Raw genomic sequence first — 19960 nt, 5'->3', positions numbered from 1 at the left:
TTTCTTTTCCTTTGGACCTGTTAATACAAATCAATCATGGCATAAAGCATGCCACAGCCTATTTAAGCATTGTTTACCATCTTCTAATGCCTACGTCTCATCATGATAATGCACCACGATAATGCACCACGTCACAAAGCAAAATGAAAATATCCTTCCCATCAATTGTACATAGAAATGTGTATTTCACACAACTTGTGCAAGAACATAACGTTGCTATGAAGGAAATCTCTAGTGATGCTTATGTGCTTTTTTTCACCACCAGAATATCATTGGCAGAAATGTAAAACACTTGCGTACCGTACTGTGCGATAGTTTTAGACAGGTGTGAAGAAATGCTGTAAAGTAAGAATGCTTTCAAAATGATAGACTTTAATTGTTTATTTTTATCGATTTACCAAATGGAGGAAACTGAACTGAGGATATTGAACTCAAATCAATATTTGGTGTGATTACATTTACAGCAGCATTTAGCAGACACCCTTATCCTTGCTCAGGGGCCCAGCAAAGCAGCATGGTGGACATGGGCATCGAACTCACAACCTTCCGATTGGTAGTCCAGCACCTTAACCACTTGGCTACCACATCCCTCCACATGATTACTGTTCAAACCAGAATCAATTCTTACACAAGGACTTTGTATGGTCAGAGTAGGGTATGATTAACCAGTTACACCAAGCAGGTGCTGATGATCGGTTTCATATGTTGGTGAAACACGTTCATTAACTGAAACTGCGTTGGAGCCTTAAAACTAGGTGAGGAAGCTAAACTCTACTAGGGGGAGGTTGTGGAAGGTCACAGATCATTACAAGACTGAGCACAGCAACAAGACACAAGGACGTTATCCGGCATATGCAAGGTCTCTCTCTCCCAGGCACAGACTTCATAACAAACTGGGGTTTCAATACATGCTGGTCAAGTTATTTTCAAGAAACACAACGATACGGGCAGTGATGACTTTACCTTGAAGAATTAACGCTGTTTTGCAAGCAAAGGGTTGTCACACCAAATTATTGATTTGATTTGGATTTCAATCTTGTTAATTGATACAAATAAACTTTAATTAAACTTCTATGATTTAACAAACTCTTACTACAGAGCATTTTTTCATACCCGCCTAAAACGTTTGCATAGTACTTACATATGTATATAAGCTTGTGTAGATATGTGAATGTGAAAATTAAACGCATGCCTGAATGCACAAGTCACATCCTTAAAGATACCGATTTGTTAAAGTGTACAGAACAAATGGGACACTTGTTGTATGCATGCGTAAATTAAAGGAAGTGGGTATTTGGATGGCTTCATTTGTGTCATTTAATAAACTTCATTATGTGCATTCGTGAGCATGTTTTAAAATGTTTTCTCTCACGTAGTAACCCTTATGAAGGACGCACCTATATAATCCTTATAGATCTAATACCACTGCCTTAGTGCGTGCACACAAATCACTTTCAGCACAAGGAGGCTCAAGTCTGCATTACCGTTTGGATTACGGTGCCGTCGTTGTAGCAGTAGTTTGTACAACGATAGAAATGTGTCAGAAAATGGTTTCTCTCAAAGTCATCGTTGTTACAGTATATTAGACCATGTTAAACGTTTCAGAAAGTCCTGATTTAACTGACATCCTGTATTAATTGATTATTTCCTTTTGCTTTTTGACTTCAAACTGCGTGCAAGCACGTGAACACGCTACACAGTTTGGTTTTTTTTTTGACAAAATATACGTCATTAACTGAACTAAAGTGAACCGCTGCCAATTTCCGACATGTCGAGAGAAAGCACGAAGAAAAGTAAGGGTTAGTTTTTTTTTTATGTTTTTACATATTAAAGGTAACATTAGGGTGATACAGAAAATAGATAAATGAAGAAAAAGAAATTAAATAGCTGTATGCGATTGATATTGAGTTATTATAAGCTCATTAGAGTAACTATCTACCATTTACATTTATAGCATTATACACTCAAAATGTCTGTCTCGACGTTTATTCGTTAAAAAAAGAGTCAGGTATGTATCAAGTAACCGCAAACATGCCTTAAAAATTGGATAGCTATCAATATTAGATCTGTTCATTTTGTCTTAAAGTGTTATGTTGTTAATGTTCATCAAACGAACGAAAGAAAAAAGAAATCAAACACCGCTCTTGTCTGAATAACATTTGTAGCTCTAATAAGTATTAATTCTTACATTCATGATTGGTCAGATTCTGTAGTTATTTCTAACATGAACACTGTTAAATGAACCTGTTTCTTTTATTATTGACTCTTCACCCGTCTACCTATAATTGCTTGACAACATTAAGTATGCAAGTGCAAGTAGAGAAAAGTGAAATTTCACTGATACCCGAAATTCTGTTGTGCAACAGAAAATCTGTTTATTGTGAAATATCGGAATATCGAATTCCTCAAAGTCTGCAAAACAGCTTTTGCGTTGTATTTGTGAAATATCGTCTGCATTAGCAGTTCAGCATTTATAACTCAACACAGAACCACAGAGATTAAGAATGGATGCAGAATAGAAAGAGATATTCATTATTAAATTTTTGTATTAAGAATTTTTTAATCGTGACGATTTTTTTCAGTGTGGACTTCACTAAAATTCTGATCCTGGTTATGGCAGTAATAGTGAAGAACCTATATCTTATTTATTAGTGTTAATGTATGACAAACCTACAGGTTGATAAATGCTGTTACACGTCTATGCTTTAGTAGCACATTCTGGTCCACTTTAAGCGGATCTGATTAGAATCAGTGTAAATCAGGGCTGCTGTGTACACACTTCTTGACCAACATCGACCCTGCGTCTCTGTTCCACCCCTCACACTTACCCCCACCTCCTTCTTTCTGCAACTATCCTTAAACTCAAGTCCTTCTAGGGCTCATTCATCAATGCTATCAGTGTGAGTGTGTTTGTGTTCGATCTTACTCACACACTTAATGACAAACACGACACCGATTTTAATTCGCAATCACAATTTTTCTCTTTTGGGTCCCAGGCTTGTGTTTTAAGAGGTGGTCCATCTCTGCTCATGCCCTTCAGCGGTGCACTCTGATAGCTCAGGTCAAGGCCGGCTCTCATCTCTGCAGGTGTGCGAACTATACAAGCGTTTAATGCCACCTCTGCGATCCTCTGGTCATGTTTATGGGTGGAAGTTTCCCATATCCTGTGGAACTCGACTTTAGCCTCTTTCTTCTTGATGACAGCATGTGCGTCAGGATCATAGGGACTCCATATATCTTCTGTGTGTCCTTTGATACTGGGAAAAAAAATAGAAAGCACATATGCTTTTAAACCAAGTGTTCACAGTGCTGCCCAAAAACTACCAATCCCCCAAAATACAAAAGTGTATATTAGTGTAATTAAATGTACTCATCTCTCTTTGCTACTTACTTTTGACACATGAATTATTCCTCATGGTCCGGCTGCCCTGTGTCCTGTCTCGGTGGTTCTTGTCCGTCTCCTGGTTGAAGTCTTCTCTTGGCACGGCACTCGTCTACACGCATATGCAAAACCAGGTCAGAGAGTATTCACACTGTTAGCAGGTCAAGCTATGAGCATAAAGTACCCAATTCTGTTTATTGCGTAAAGATTTGTTCACTCTGAGGATACTGAGCCCAGAAACCCTTCCCCTGCCTGGGGATCATTCTGTTGCTCCATGTATATAACAGCATCACCTTTCTTCGTACAGGTTTACACTGAGTTATACTGATCAAGCACAGTATGTGCTGGATCAGAATTTGGCCACATGTCCCCAGGTATTATGTGTATATACTGTACTTGACAAGTGTATACTGTCAGTTATAGTTATTAAGTTATTTATATAGATCATGCACATAGCCTCAAACAAACTGTTACATAGTAAAGGTGAACACTGTGTAAGCATAAATTAGAAGTCTTGTTTTTTTTTTAATCTTTTAATTATAACCAAACCTTTTTTTTATTCATCTAAAGACAATAAAAAAATAAGTGTTTTCTTAATTAGTACCATTTTGAGCTATAATAAATGAATAAATTCCCAAAGTCCATAACAGCGATGATTTTGATCTCATAAGTCAGGACGTAGAAGCGATACGATTCAAAATACAACCGCAAGCAACAAGTTTCACCCAGAATTATCATCAGGTTTTTTTTCTTTCCTTTTTTTAATCGCTCCCCTTGTCTCTATTTGTTATACGATAACTATTTAAAAGCAAATGTGCGTGTATTCCTCAGATCCTACTGCTGTAGTAATGCTAATTACCTTTTTTTTGAGCAGTAAAGCACAGACGTTAGTGCAGTCAACACCCCCCCTAAAGGAGAACTTGTGTAAGTGACAGATACGTCAGATCTCCGAGGTGTCACTCGTGAAGAAAAAATAATTAAGAAAGCCTGGGACAGGTTTAAAAAAAAGAAAAAAAAAATCATACCTTCTGGATTTTGGGGCGTGTTTGTGGAGGTCTGGGCACAAAAGCCATTCTTTTCGTCTGTTTCACCTGCTCCCTCTGTCTGATGCCCTGCTTTTGCGTGGCTGTCTTCTCTACGACGCTCACCTAGTGCAGTCATCACACTCAGTCAGGTATAAATATACTGTGTGTCAGTGTGTGTGTCTGAGTATACGTTTATATGTGTAGTAATCTCACATCTGCTCCCTTGATGTAGCGTATGTAGAGTTTAATGAAGTTCTCCTTTAGCGTCTTCGGCTGCTGGATGAATTCCGAGCAGGTTTGGATGTCGGCTTTCATCCTGTTCACCAGAATATGGACGTTTCTGACCTGAAGAACAATTGCAATGGTAATTAAATTCACCAATAAGAGTACAATTAGTACACTTTGAATCTTAACAAGGCATTTAATTTTGTTATGGTTAAATAATGTAAGAGATTACAGATTGTATGCACCCAGATTACACTCCAATTTATACTTTAGAAAGAGCTCATTCCCAAAAAGTCTTAAGTATCATAAGGTAATACGTTTAGAACTCTAAATAAATAACCTAGATCAACTTTTAATATGTGAGCGGCAGCAGGACATCAACGATCGTGACTAAACAAAGGGTACGTGACCACGATTAACGTTTAAAGACATCCGACTAGACGACAATATGGGAGACACTCCGTTCTTACACTCAATACACATTTAAAGTGAAACCCCATTAAACTACAAAGAGGAAAAACAGTACAAGATGTTCTTCTTGACTCCGATGAACCCAAAGTACGTCATGTATTTTGTCACTGCTACGCTGGAATAAACTACTTCTTCTTCATTAAGATCTTCGCCCTCAGCGTTGTATTTTCATACCCTAATAAATATTGTTTAGGATTCTTAAAATTAAACATTTTTCTTAAATGTTCTCCTCTTCAGTTTGTCTTCATTTCCAAGTCCTTTAGATGCATATATAACTTTACACACCTTCTCTGAGAGGCAGTGAGCCTTCAATGGGCCAAATGAGCTATGAGTGAAATGTGCGCTTGTCTAAGTAGTTATTATTAATCATAAACACAGCATATTGTGGTAAAACAAACCCTCTGCCTCTCTGTACACAGTTCATTTTCCTTCACTTTCAGCTTGTCCTTCAGTTCGTTAATGACCTCCTGGTTCCTGCAGTTATCCTCCTTCACCTCGGCCTCAAGCTAAAATTAAAACAAAGGTTTGTACACACTTCCACTTTCTGGTGTAGATGCTGTATTAAAATCTACATTCTGTCGTCCTGTTAAACTCCTTACCTTTCTGAAAAACAGTTTTTTCGCTTTAATCCTTTTTTTTACTCGCTCAAGTTTGGTTTCATCCATTTGCTCCATCGGCCTATTGCGGTCTTCGATCAGCTCGTCCAGCTGGTTATTCATGCTGATCAGGGCCACCTCATTTTGTATCATTGTCTGCTTGTGCATCTCAACTATGTCTCGGAGGTGGATTTTCTACAGGGACAGAAGAGAATCCCTTTGAATTGTTTTGTTTATGACTTAATAGCAATTAAATAGCAATTAATTACTGACCACTAGGGGTGTGAATAAACTGCTAGATAATGTATTGTTATATATAGGGCTGGGCGATAAAACGATAACGATATGTATCGCGATCAATAAAATGTTGGATGCATTAACAAAGGCACTCACTCGCCGGTAACCTAGCAACGTAGGAAGTGACACGCTATCAGCCAATCATGTACTGTAACAGTATCAAGTTTGGTTGCGCCATATCGTTGTCTCGTGCTGGTCTGCTGGATTCCTCTTACTGTTACTGTATCGGCGACCGATAAGCAGAAAATGAGCCGCAGCGAGCGAGGAAATTGTAAATAAAAGAGGAAAAGTCAGCTACTTGCACTAAATTCTCAGGTTTCTCTATGTTTATATTTAACACTTTGCACTACTTTATTACACTTTATTAAGCATTTCTTACATTTTCTTTCATTTTCTTTCTTTCACACCTTAAATGTTAAGAGATAATTGTTAAGTGTTCATTGTGACTTTAGATTTATGTTTACATTATAATTATTTGAGTTTTCCTGCTTGTTGACATTTCTGTCTTAATAACTGAGGGGATTACGATCAGAGGAAGGTTAAGTTTAAAATAAAAATGTTTAAATGTAATATATTTTTCTCCTGGTCCTTATTTTAAATGGGTCATAAAAAATATCAATAATTATCGATATCGACCGATATGAAACACTGATATCGTGATACAGTTTTCAGCCATATCGCCCAGCCTCTTATATAATAACAGAACAGACAATAATATCCCAAGGAGAACGACATTCTTAGGTTTGTTCCTAAAAATAAGCCACGTGAGTTTTGTAAAACATTTCGGGCTTCTTTAAAAGTTACAAAAGAAAAGTACATGGTTCTCCGACATAAACCGAGTATTACATCACAAAGCGTACAAGTGTAAAACCGTCAGCGTGAACCTCACCTGCTCCTGGACAGTTTTATTTTGCTCCTTCTCCTTCCTCAGACTCTTGAGTTTCTTCCTGTCCTTATGGAGGTCATGCAGATTTTGCACTTCCTCCTTTAACATGCTGACCTCAAGGTTCTGGACCTGAATTTCTTCTGTAATTTTCCTGAACTGCGACATTTTACGAGTGCACACGTATATTATTCATATTGTTTCATATTGTATGAATTAAGACAATGTTTGATCGTTATAATTACAATACTTTTTGTTTATCGTGAACATTTCATCACACACCTGCTTCTCCATGAGCTTTGTTTTATTTTTAAGGTTGCTGCAGATCTCCTTCTCTGCCTTAAGCTCCATTTTGAGTTTAGTCTCACCGTCCTTCACCACCTCCTGCACTGCTTTGGTCTGTAAAGTGAACATGGTAAAAACACAATTTAAATGCTCCAAACATACTGATCCTTAGGCTGGACTGAAAATGGATTAATATTCTCCATTAGGGTTGCAAAGGGGCGGAAAGTTTCCGGTAAATTTCCGGAAACTTTCCACTGGAACAAAAACTGGGGAATTTTGGAAATATTCCAAATTGGAAACTTTACAGGAATTTATGGAAATTTGTGGGAATTATTTGGAAATATAGGGAAATTTATATAAACTATATCATATACTAACATAAATAAACATTTTGTTTGGTCATAACACTCCTAATTTACTGCTTATTAAGAGTTAGTAAGGTAGTTATTAAGTTTAGGTATTGGATACAATTAAGAATGTAGAATAAGGTAATGCAGAATAAGGCATTAATATGTGCTTATTAAGTACTAATAAATAGCTTAATTATAATAAATTAATTAACAAATAATTAATATTCATGCTAATAAACAACTAGTTAAATGACCCTAAAATAAAGTGTTACTGTGCATGTTATGGAAGAATGCAAGTACATGCAGGGGGTTTGGCCTCAATGGCCCTCCAGTAAGCAGTGTGTTGTGTGCAAGTGACTGAGGAATGCAGTACGGTGGCCGGGAAGTGCAAAACAAATTAACAAAACCGAAAACACATTAACAAAACCCAAACCAAATTAACAAAACCGAAAACACATTAACAAAACCCAAACCAAATTAACAAAACCAAAAACACATTAACAAAACCCAAAACAAATTAACAAAACCAAAAACACATTAACAAAACCCAAACCAAATTAACAAAACCGAAAACACATTAACAAAACCCAAACCAAATTAACAAAACCAAAAACACATTAACAAAACCCAAACCAAATTAACAAAACCAAAAACACATTAACAAAACCCAAAACAAATTAACAAAACCAAAAACACATTAACAAAACCCAAACCAAATTAACAAAACCGAAAACACATTAACAAAACCCAAACCAAATTAACAAAACCCAAACCAAATTAACAAAACCCAAACCAAATTAACAAAACCGAAAACACATTAACAAAACCGAAAACACATTAACAAAACCCAAACCAAATTAACAAATCAGAAAACACATTAACAAATTCGAAAACACAACGACAAGTCAGACAACCCAGAAACGGTAGTGTATCGTTTTTGAATGGAAACTTACCGATCATTGGACAAGACACCTGTCACTCAAGATATACAGGTATGGAATCTTATGTGTAATGTGTAAAGTTCTCCGTTTAAATAAAGTTCTCCGTTCAAGAAAATAACAGAATTAATCCACAGTAATCCATTCCATCAATCCATTCCAACTTTTCCCTGTGGCAGACTGTTGAACTTCATGTATACTTTGAGTGACAGGTGTCTTGTCCAATCACAAACTATACCAACCGCTTCCGGGTTGTCTGAAATGTCGTTGTGTTTTCTGATTTGTTCATTTGTTTTCTGATTTGTTAATTTGTTTTCTGATTTGTTAATGTGTTTTCTGATTTGTTAATGTGTTTCATGCACCGGTTTAGACAACCCGGAAGCGGTAGGTATAGTTTGTGAATGGAAACTTACCGATCATTGGACAAGACGACTGTCATTAAAGATATAAAGGTGAATGAAAGGTGTCTCGTCTGATGATGGTAAGTTTCCATTCACAAATTATACCAACCTCTTCCGGGTTGTCTGACTTATTAATGTGTTTTCGGTTTTGTTAATTTGGTTTGGGTTTTGTTAATTTGGTTTGGGTTTTGTTAATGTGTTTTGGGTTTTGTTAATTTGGTTTGGGTTTTGTTAATGTGTTTTCGGTTTTGTTAATTTGGTTTGGGTTTTGTTAATTTGGTTTGGGTTTTGTTAATGTGTTTTCGGTTTTGTTAATTTGTTTTGCACTTCCCGGCCACCGTAATGCAGGGTACAAGTTCAACTTAAATTGCATTAAATGTTGTTGTTTTAAACAAAATTATGCTGCAAGTGTTTTTTAACTACATTTAAGTTCCTTGTTATAGGCAACTCTGCATTTTTTTTTTAAATTCCCAGTTAATTCCCATATATTCCCATTAAGTCCCATATATTCACATTAATTCCCATATATTCCTGTTAATTCCCATGGAAAGTTCCAGCCTTGAAAATTCCCAGAATTTTGCAACCCTATTCTCCATATAGTGGATTTTATAAACAAAGCTAGTTCATGCTTACATCAAGTATATCAGTCTAAGAGAACAATTTTGAGGGTACAATAATGTCAACTATATTGTCAATATGCCTGGTGTCTGTACTTCAGCTTAGCGCAGACACCTATACAGCGCACTTTGTGTCAAATTGGGCGCTAAAATATTAACACCATAAAAACCTAATAAGAATAATAATAGGCAAAAGAACTGAGTGGCTGGAACTCATCTCTTGAGTCATGCATTCCTCTGAACCTACTGTTGTGCGTTCAGATTCGTTTCTGCTTTTACCCGATTATGAACACAAGCTGGTGGAGTAAATGCACACCAGACACCGTAGGGTTTCCTCACAAAAAAACAATCAACTTTTTTTCTCTGATTCAGGTTTGCTTCATCAGACCTTCTGGATTTTGGTTGTAGTCGCTAATGGAGGTTTGGGCTCTGGCATCTCTGACTGCTCCTTCTCCTTGGTGTGGTCTATGACAAGCCCAGCCTTCCTTCCGTGTTTCACCTAATGAAGTCATCACACTCAGTCAGCTATAAGTATTGGGCATTGTGCGTGCGTGGGTGGGTGTGTTATGTCTGTGTATAATGTTTATTAATCTCACATCAGCTTCGTGGATGTAGCACTTCTGGAGTTTTTTGAAGTTGTTTCTCAGCAGCGTTGGCTGACGGATGAAGGACGAACATTCCTGGATGTCAGCCTTTATCTTCTGCAGAACAGTTTTCAAGCTTCTGACCTAAAGTAACAGACAAAAGAAAAGTAGAACCGGTGTTTAAATCGTAATGCTTACTCTCTATAACACCATGAATAATAACTAGATGCCAAATCCTGGCACTGGAACAGCATGTTAATCAAATAGGATACTGACAAAACACAATAAAATACTGTTTGTCTGCCTGTGATGTGATCCTTGCTATGAACTCGGACTACGATTACTGGAAAAGTCCTAATTACTTCCACACTTACAGTATTTTACATTTACTATAAGAAATTATCTAATTAATTATTATTACTCATAAGCAGGACATACTGCGGTAAAACAAACCTTGCTCCTCTCTTTGCACAGCTCTTCTTTTTGTGTATGCAGCTTCTGCTGAAGGTTTTGAATGATCTTGTTCTTGCTGTTTATCTCTCGCTCAAGCTAAAATAAAAATACGATCAGCTACTCAGTCAATACTACTATTACTACTGCTACTACTACTAATAATAATAATACCTGACTGGGCTCTATGCTCTCACACTGTATCTCTCCTTCTATCTTCCAGAAATGCCCCAACTTAGAACAAAAAAATGCACAAACATGAATTACTCTGTGAGGGTGTGTCACATCACATCATGAACGACAGTGGTGACGTAGACATGAATTTTAAAATGTCACAGAACACTTCTACACATAGCAATTGGAAGAATATAGAAAAACAGCATTTTGTGGTCATCCACTCTGCTAATCTTGTGCAAAATAATTTAAAACTAGAATGTACATTTCCTGAAGAAAATATGAATGGTGCTTGCACGTGACAAGTTCCCCTCATCGTCCTGAGTGTTTTGGTCTCACATGTCCATGTTGTGCTAATTTTTGATTTTCACGTGACATCACGTGACGTCATGTGACGTCATCAGAATACATGTGAGGCAGTTCCCCATATTGTTCTGTGTGTTGTGATATGTCACATGTCCATGTTGTGCAAATTTTTGATTTTCACGTGACGTCATCAGAATACATGTGAGGCAGTTCCCCATATTGTTCTGAGTGTTGTGATATGTCACATGTCCATGTTGTGCAAATTTTTGATTTTCACGTGACGTCATCAAAATACACGTGACGTCAGTTCCCCTCATCGGGCTGAGTGTTTTGATATATGACATGTCCATGTTGTGCTAACTTTTTGATTTCGCTTATTTTGGGGGCGGGGCTACACGTGAATACCCGGTGGGGTGCCAATACTTTTGGAGAAAAGTGGCTACTGAGAGTTTGGACATTTCATGTGAATACTGCAGTCATTATGGGATTCTACTTATTATTATACCGCATAGAACAGTACTTGTAATTCTTAATGTTGAATGAACGATAGATAGATAGATAGATAGATAGATAGATAGATAGATAGATAGATAGATAGATAGATAGATAGATAGATAGATAGCACGCTGCATGTGTGAGAGCTTAAAGGAATTTTAGGAATTTCCCATTCAAGTCTATGGGATTTTTTTGGCCACTTTTTCGTCCACTGTGCGAACATCGTTGATTGGATCGCTTATATAAAAGTCATAGCGCGCCTCTCCTCAATGAGCCAGTCGATTTGACACCTCATTCATGGGTCTAGGACAAAAGCTGCGGGACAAGTTACGCGCCGAAGTTTTGTCCGGCACAATAACAAGGATGTTGCTTTGCAAGCACCATTAATAAATATGTGTTCATTTATATACCATACATTTTTTCCCACTTTGCTCCACATCTAAAATGAACAAAACTCAAACCACACACCTTGTTCTCTGTCAGCTCCATTTCATCTTCTAGCTTTATGTTGTTCTCCTCCTCCTCCTCCTGGAGCTCCTGTTGGAGCAGCGTATCTATAATCTCAGTGTCAGTTTTTTCCAGCAGTTCCTGTACCATCTCCTGAAACTGTTGCAGACTGTTCTGTTGCTGTCAAGGGAACATGGAGATAAAATGTGGAAACACTCTTACTGATGCTGAAGCTTGATTTAAAAATGGATCCATATTATCCATATCTGATGGTATGAATGAAGCTGGTCCATATATGCATGCAACAACTATATTAGTATCTACTGTAAAAGTAAGCTTTTTGAATATGAATATTTACTGTGCCTCTGCTTCTCAAAGCGTGTTGGTCTTTGCTTAGTAGTTCTCTAAGCTGATTAATCAGGAGTAGTTTCAGTCTCCCTTAAAGTGTCAATTGTGGGCAGGGCTTACTCATCTAAAAAATAAAAAAACTTTGAACAGTGATTTAGGTTCATGGTATCTGTAATGAATCTGTCTGTGTTTTGCCCTGTTTCTGTCTGCTGTCTTGCCCTGCTGTTAATTGTTGCTCCGCCCACTCATTTGTTATCATGGACACTAATTGAACTCTATCTCCCCCCAGGTGTGTCGTCTTAGTCTCTGATTGTCTCTGCGTTGTGATTGGTTCCTGTTTGGTATATCTACTCTGTTTGTTCACTTCCCTGGTGTTGGTCGTTATGGTGTGTTCATGTCTATGGTCCTGTTTTGCTCAGTGTTTTGCCTGCTTCTTGTTTTGGTTTATTAAAAGTTCGAACTGCATTTGGATCCTCACTCGCCTTTGCCTCATCGCGACAGTATCTTAAGACTGTAGCCTAATGGACCAGAGTTCATGCATTCAATGACAGAGACCTAAGCAGTTTTGTACATCACTCTGGATAAGGTGCGTCTGCTAAATGCTGTACATGTAAGTGTGGTGCTCTAGGTGTTAGACTGGGCACTGAAATGACACCCAGAAAAACTAGCAAGTATTTTAGGAAAGGGATTTAGGGGAACTGGAACTCAAAAACAAAGAATTATTTAACAATGCACAGTTTATGCTAACTAGACACATATAACAATAATGATCAGAGGTGTGGTCTGGTGATGAGGAAAACAGGAATCCTAACAGCAGTATGGCTTCCTTACCTCCAGAAGCCTCTCATCATAGGCCTGTTTCATCTCAATGCTACTCAAATGCTTTTCTTCTTCCTTGCGTAATTTCTCCTTGTAATCCAAGTGCAGCTTTTGTATTTTCTGTTCCAAAGATTCTTGGACTGCGAAGGCTTGAAATATCTCCTCTGCATGTTTATTTTCTGGGAACAAATCAAGCCCACATACTGTTAGTTAAGCTGAGAAACATAAATTGTCATTTTTTTTTTACTAATTGGTCTACTGCAGCTGAGATTTCTAATGTACTTCAGTAGAGGAAAAGAGCAAAACATTTCAGTAGAGTTTAAGATCAATGATACAATTAACCTTAAATCCCAAACTCTGGGTCAAATACAAATAAGCATTTTGTGCACTGAAAATGAATATATACTGTTCTAGTGCAGATATACTGTTCTAGAGTATATTTACCCATAATCTTTAACTCTTTAACATGTTTCTCCCTCATCTCTCTAAGGGCCTTGTCCTGAGAAATCTTCTGTTCCTCCTTCTCAGTATTCAGTTTCTGCAATGAGACCGTTGTAATCGAATTATTCAAGATTTTATATTTTTTTTGTACTCATTTGATATCTGTTACTTAAGAATACATTACAATCAGAGATGAACTGATTCAAGAAAAAAGTTCTAACCTCTGTAATATTGAGGAAATTCTCCTTGACTTCTTCAAGCTTCTTCTTGAAGTCCATATTAGTCAGATTAAGAGTGCACTCTAGTTCCTCATTCAGTGACTTTATCAGGCTTTGAACCTCAAGTAAACTCTTGTGCTAGTTTAATAAAAAAAAATATTAAATGCTGGACTTCAGAGCAATGCTTTATCATACTTGTTCACTGGACTAAATTAGGGACCCTGGAGCTGTTAGGCAGCGATGCTACCCAGTGTTTTACTAATAAAAGGGAAAACATCACTCCATCAATTTCAAAGATCTTATGGCTTATTGCATGATCATATTTACCTTTATCTCCAGAAAAGCACTGGAGCAGGGGACCTCCTCAGTACAGCATGCTTCTTTCACCATACTCAACTGATCTCCAACCTGGTCTGTGATTGTCCAGATAAGGAGAGAGCCATCCTCTGAGGCAGTCACCAGATACTGATCACCAGGCGTCACAAGCATCTATGTAGACAATGAAAGGTGCAAAAAAGGCACAAGATATAACAAGCATTAGCCAAACTCTTTGTGTTCTTTCTAGGTTCCTTGGCTGTTATTTTCTGTTATCATGACACCAACACGTACTTTGGTGATGGGACCACAATGCCCCCGATGCTCTGTCCAGGACATCACCTCTTCTATCGGGTACTGCATTACTCTGACAGTACCAGTAGCAGTTCCAACAAAGACTGCCTGACCGGACTGAGTCATGGAGATGGCTGTGTAGGACATTTCATTTGAGGCCATTTCTCTTAGTGCCGACTGAGTCACGGAGATGGCTGTGTAGGACATGTCCTTTGAGGCCATTTCTCTTAGTATCTAAACACATAAAGAATTAATCACTTTCTAGTACATCATTCATAATACATGCATCATGTCACCCTGTACAGTATGTGGTTTGAAACAAGAAGCTTGAATCTTGCAGTAAATGTGCGAATAAAAACGTTTGATCGTTATGTTTTGTGCTGTTGCTCAGAACATTATAAAATTAATATGATGTTTCTTTTAAACCTGCCTCTCCTTCTCGAGACTCGTTTAGTGTACACTCGCCGGTGAGAACGTTCCACTCACGGACAGCACCGTCCGTCCCAAGCAACACCAGATGACGGTCATCTTTACTCCACATCACCAACTCCACCTAAAGGGTCAAAACAGGGTCATGGATTTTTATTCAGTATGTTTCAAATATTTTTATTCACACATTCATTCAAAATCTGTGTACATTTGATTTGAGGTGAAGAGGAGACTTACCATGTCAAGGTGGCCATTCAGGTCCACTTTGTCTCCTGTTCTGATGTTGACGATGCTTATCAGGTCGTCGCTGACGGCAGCGAACATGCTGCCGTCATGGTTGAACGCACACTGTGGACACATGGAAACTGACTTCTTTAATCATTAAATCTCAATCCAAATGTCACTTGTTGCTTTGATTCTGTGCCATGCATCTGTATAGAAAATATTACGACATGTTTATGGATGGAGGATAATGAGTACCCACCTCACTGCAGTCGTGTATGTCGAACTCCTGAACAGGGCAGAATTGGTCAACCAACAGGTCCATTAGGTGGACTTTATCAGAGAAGCCCACCAGAACGGAGAGGCCATTCGGGTGCAGTGAGATACAGTTTGGCTCTTTGGGAAACTCCTGATGCAGCTCCAGAAAACTGCAGAAAAAAAAACAGCACTATACAGTCAGAAAACTGTTACAGTAAACTAACACTATGGACATTTCGGTAACCCTGTCTGATAATGCTGTGATGGTTTCAGAACAGGAACACAGAGTACCAGTTGTTCAAATTATACCTATGATATATTCCAGCGTTACCAAAACATCATCAAACTGAGATTTTCTAGGCAGATTTTTATATTATAAAATATAATTTTCTATAAAATGTTAGTTTGAGCTATGTAAAAAAATTAAAACCATTAATTACCGTTAAATTAAAAACATTAAAAGCTCCTACTTGGTCTTGTAGTTCCAGATGTGCACGGAGTTATCCTTTGAACAGGTGGCTAAGAGTGGTTTGGAGGAGCAGACGGACAGATCTGTGATGCTCCCCGTGTGAAGTGAGTGGAACAGGTACTCAAAGTTGGCCTGCTTACTCTGTTAAAATAAGCACAGAGAGTCAGTACAGTGAATTTCAATAGAGCAGAATAGATAAAACACTCTTTTTTATACCAGTATAACATGGTATAAATGTCATTGTTTATTACTGTATACTTATCACAGTATATTTGTTGTTTTATTACCTGTCTATTCTCAACAGAGGCGAGGTTGAAGTGGTAGATCTGGCCTTGCCGTGTGCTTATGGCCAGCGTCTCCTCTGAGGGGCTCAGACACATTGATTTGACCTCCTGCTGTGCCGACACACTCGGCTCACTGCTGCACGGGTCCTGAGGAATCTGCAGATCAGAACACAGGTCTTATTATTATTTACCCTCAGACTCAGGTTACCTTTTCAACAAGAGCATTAACAATGAATTTGCTCGGCTGTATCACAATTGTTTTGTATAAAAGACGAATATTAAATCAGAATGCACTAACTCTTATTTCCACAGCTTTTTTATAGTCAAACTCCCCAGTTTTCTCATAAAGGCAAACTTCCCCCAGGCTGCCTGCACAGGCAAAGCCTTTAGAGTATGCCGTGATGACAGTGATACCCGGCAGTGCAGATACAGATAAAGTGTCGCTATTCACCGTTTGCCTATAGAGGGAGATAAAGTGTAACACAAAGAATCATAATAAATCCTATTGTAGGATGGTAAAAGCATTATAACGTTAAAATAGAACAAACAGGATGATGATTTAGAGATTCATTGAATCTATCTCTGTTGCTACCTCTCAGAAGGATTCGTCAGACTGAGCAACACTCCACCCTCCAACAGCAGGAGGTTTCCCGTTTTTGTCCCTAAGACAATGCTATCCTCAGACAGCCACGCATGGGACTTGATGCATTCACAGTCCATCGTAAACGCACTGATCTTCAGGAAGTCGTTCTCTAGTTTGAAAATACTGAACACGTAATTTCCGCTCACACAAATCTGTGTGTTGTCCACTGGATTAAAGCTGACCTGAGATTGAGAAGAAACAACAATCACTATACACACTCACTCAAACACACAACTGTGAAGCTATTAATGTGAAGTTAATGTTGTAGGTTCGTGATCGTGAGCTGAACATTTTTGATTTCTGTATAGAGCATCAGCTGATGGATGAATGAATATCGTTGATTTAATGGAAAAAGGTTTCATTTGAATTTTCTGGATAGTTCTATGCATGTATTTGGAGCAGAATCACCGGTATTCTGTATTAGAGTATTATAAAATACATTTGTCTACAAGACATTCAGAGTGTTTACCTGACTGACAAAGCCAAGCTTTGTGGTCTGCACGATGGCAATGACATTGTCGTTCTCCCAGTCCCAGTAGAACAGGTTCCATCCGGGTCCTCCAGCCTGGCACAGTAGGTACTTGGAGTCGGCAGAAAAAGCCATACAGACAAACTCCTTGACTTCGATGTCACCACCTGTCAGTACCTGCATCTTGGTGCACTGATCACTTTGTATGTCATAGACAGATACAGTGCTCTGTACTCCACACACTGACACAGCCAGGAAGAACCGGTCTGGGCTAATAGCAAGAGCCTTTATGGCCTGTTTTTCCTGTTGGTAAGGCATTTCTCCTGTAGGGAAAAAATTGGGTATTAGAAATACACATTGGGTCTGTTTATACCATGTAATATCTAAAACACATCCTATGCAAAAATACAGAAGAAAACTTCCAACAGTAAACCTTTGGTGACTGAGAAAAATTTTGGAAATGTAACTATTGACCAAGGGGGGCACGATGGCTTAGTGGTTAGCACGTTCTCCTCACACCTCCAGGGTTGGGGGTTCGATTCCCGCCTCCGCCTTGTGTGTGTGGAGTTTGCATGTTCTCCCCGTGCCTCGGGGGTTTCCTCCGGGTACTCCGGTTTCCTCCCCCGGTCCAAAGACATACATGGTAGGTTGATTGGCATCTCTGGAAAATTGTCCGTAGTGTGTGATTGCGTGAGTGAATGAGTGTGTGTGTCCGGGGTGTACCCTGCCTTGATGCCCGATGACACCTGAAATAGGCACAGGCTCCCCGTGACCCGAGGAAGTTCGGATAAGCGGTAGAAAATGAATGAATGAATGAACTATTGACCAATTAACCTTTTGGTACAGAGTGCCAATGGTTTATGTTCAGAAGTAATGTGGAGGGCAGCAAAAGCTCTAAAAGCTGCAAAAGTGCTCTGTTAAAGTAAAGGGGTAAATATACACTGTAGAAAGGCTGTCAAGTGTTTTGTCACGCTCTCCCACCACACATTGTATTTCTCACGCAGAAAAACTTAGTATTTATCATTTATTTAATAAGCCGCAGCACCAAAAATGTATCTGTCCGCACCGCTGTCTCTGTGGAACCGGGCAGGAATCAAACGCGTCACCTGGAGCTCAGTCGAGCCTGACACTTATCAGCCAATAAAAAATAGAGGCTACACAATAGCCAATCAGAAAATAGCACTATTGTATATGGGTAAGATTTAATGCAACAACCAATGAAAAAAAAACATTCATTAGAGAGGGTTCGATAGTCGGTTTGAACAAAACCTCAACACGAAACAGTTTGTCTCTGGACGGGACATTGTCCTCAATCATGACCCTAAAAATGTCTGGGCTCGAGCCGAACTGTTTTATATGGGAGCAACATTACAAATGATAAAGGAGTCCAAAAAGGCAACAAACACTTACAATAAACAACACCAGTCATAATCTCTCTCTCTCTCTCTGACACACACACACACACACACACAAACAAACACACACACACACACACGCAGACACACACACACAAACAAACACACACACACATGCAGACACACAAACACATACACACACAAACACACACACACACTCAAACACTCACTCACTCACTCATCTTCTACCGCTTATCCGAACTACCTCGGGTCACAGGGAGCCTGTGCCTATCTCAGGCGTCATCGGGCATCAAGGCAGGATACACCCTGGACGGAGTGCCAACCCATCGCAGGGCACACACACACTCTCATTCACTCACACAATCACACACTACGGACAACTGTCTTCAAAACTTGAGAGCCCTGCTGTAGCATCTATTTATCTGTCAGTGTTTAAAAAGCTCACAGGCTCTTAGCAGACTTACCTGGAATAAACTTGGTCCATTGCTGATGGACGTTATAGAGCACACAGTTGTTTCCACTCGGGAAAACAATGGTTTGCTCGTCCATGAAATGCAAGTTGTTTCTTGCTTCCCGGCGCAAACCGAACATGTGGTGAGGTTCTATTCTTACTTCCTGATCCATTGTTAACCCTGAAGTGCTATCTGTGGTCTGAGAATCACTCTGAAATGTGCAAAAAACAAACATTAGTGATGGAAGTAAACGTGCTTCTATAAACCCGTCAGCAATGTGTCAAATAAAAACCGTATTTATTATTAACACAGAATAGTGTTAGTGGCAGCTATGAATGACATTTTTGGCTGAATGGAATAAAATCTTCCAAAACATCTGTTTGTTTTTGTGCAGTTAAAGAAACACTAAATGTGGGAGATCCAGATAATTTGTGAGACACACCAGCGAACAATGTGGTAAACTCCTGAAACGTTTTAACGGCGAAAAGTCAAACAATTCAGACAGAAAAGATGACTAAAGCAGACGATCTCTGGCTTTGTGTGTTAAGTTTGTGCTAAATGCTACGTCTTTAGCCGCGCAGGTCGTTATATAGCAGGTTTCTATTGTGATGCTAATTGCTAACTTTGTTAAAACTTTGTCCGCACGCGCACACAAGAAATGTGTCAGTTATTAAGAAGACGGTTATTAAGAAGAAGAAAAATAATAAATAATGTCATTTAATCGTTATGTGTCATTAATTATCGATTATAAATGGAATAATTTGAGCTATTGGGACAGGTTTTGGTGCTTTGTTTTCGAACTGGTTGAGAATAAATGGTACAACGGCTTTATTTTGTTTATATAATAAGTTCATTAAATGTCAGTCGTTATTATGACCGATGTAGAAAATGTTAAATGAGTTTATATTTGCAGGAGCTTACATCAATTTCGCCAGAAATCATTTCCGGACGTCAAACTTGAGCGTTTTTCTCTCTGGAGATGAGCATCGATTTGTGA

At 38.6% G+C, this 19960-nt stretch overlaps 1 protein-coding gene across 1 annotated transcript; it reads right to left on the bottom strand.

Annotated features, from left to right (window-relative positions):
• Nucleotides 1-3108: 3108 nt before the first annotated feature.
• LOC132854993 (cilia- and flagella-associated protein 57-like) lies at nucleotides 3109-19135 on the bottom strand. The gene is made up of 27 exons (XM_060883685.1): nucleotides 18976-19135; nucleotides 17136-17458; nucleotides 16614-16848; nucleotides 16322-16437; nucleotides 16027-16179; nucleotides 15741-15880; nucleotides 15275-15440; nucleotides 15028-15138; nucleotides 14792-14914; nucleotides 14362-14595; nucleotides 14080-14241; nucleotides 13756-13890; nucleotides 13538-13631; nucleotides 13106-13272; nucleotides 11948-12106; nucleotides 10679-10738; nucleotides 10508-10603; nucleotides 10067-10198; nucleotides 9859-9969; nucleotides 7162-7278; nucleotides 6886-7038; nucleotides 5703-5894; nucleotides 5502-5609; nucleotides 4621-4752; nucleotides 4408-4530; nucleotides 3392-3494; nucleotides 3109-3257 (listed from the first exon to the last, which is right to left on the bottom strand). Exons 1-27 carry the CDS (start codon nucleotides 19133-19135, stop codon nucleotides 3109-3111), a joined length of 3954 nt encoding a protein of 1317 aa, XP_060739668.1.
• Between the last annotated feature and the right edge of the window lie 825 nt (nucleotides 19136-19960).

Source organism: Tachysurus vachellii, chromosome 12, assembly GCF_030014155.1.
Source record: "Tachysurus vachellii isolate PV-2020 chromosome 12, HZAU_Pvac_v1, whole genome shotgun sequence".
Classification (NCBI taxonomy): domain Eukaryota; kingdom Metazoa; phylum Chordata; class Actinopteri; order Siluriformes; family Bagridae; genus Tachysurus; species Tachysurus vachellii.
The sequence above is the reverse complement of the archived record's forward strand: the minus strand, read 5'-3'. Positions and strand labels throughout refer to the sequence as shown.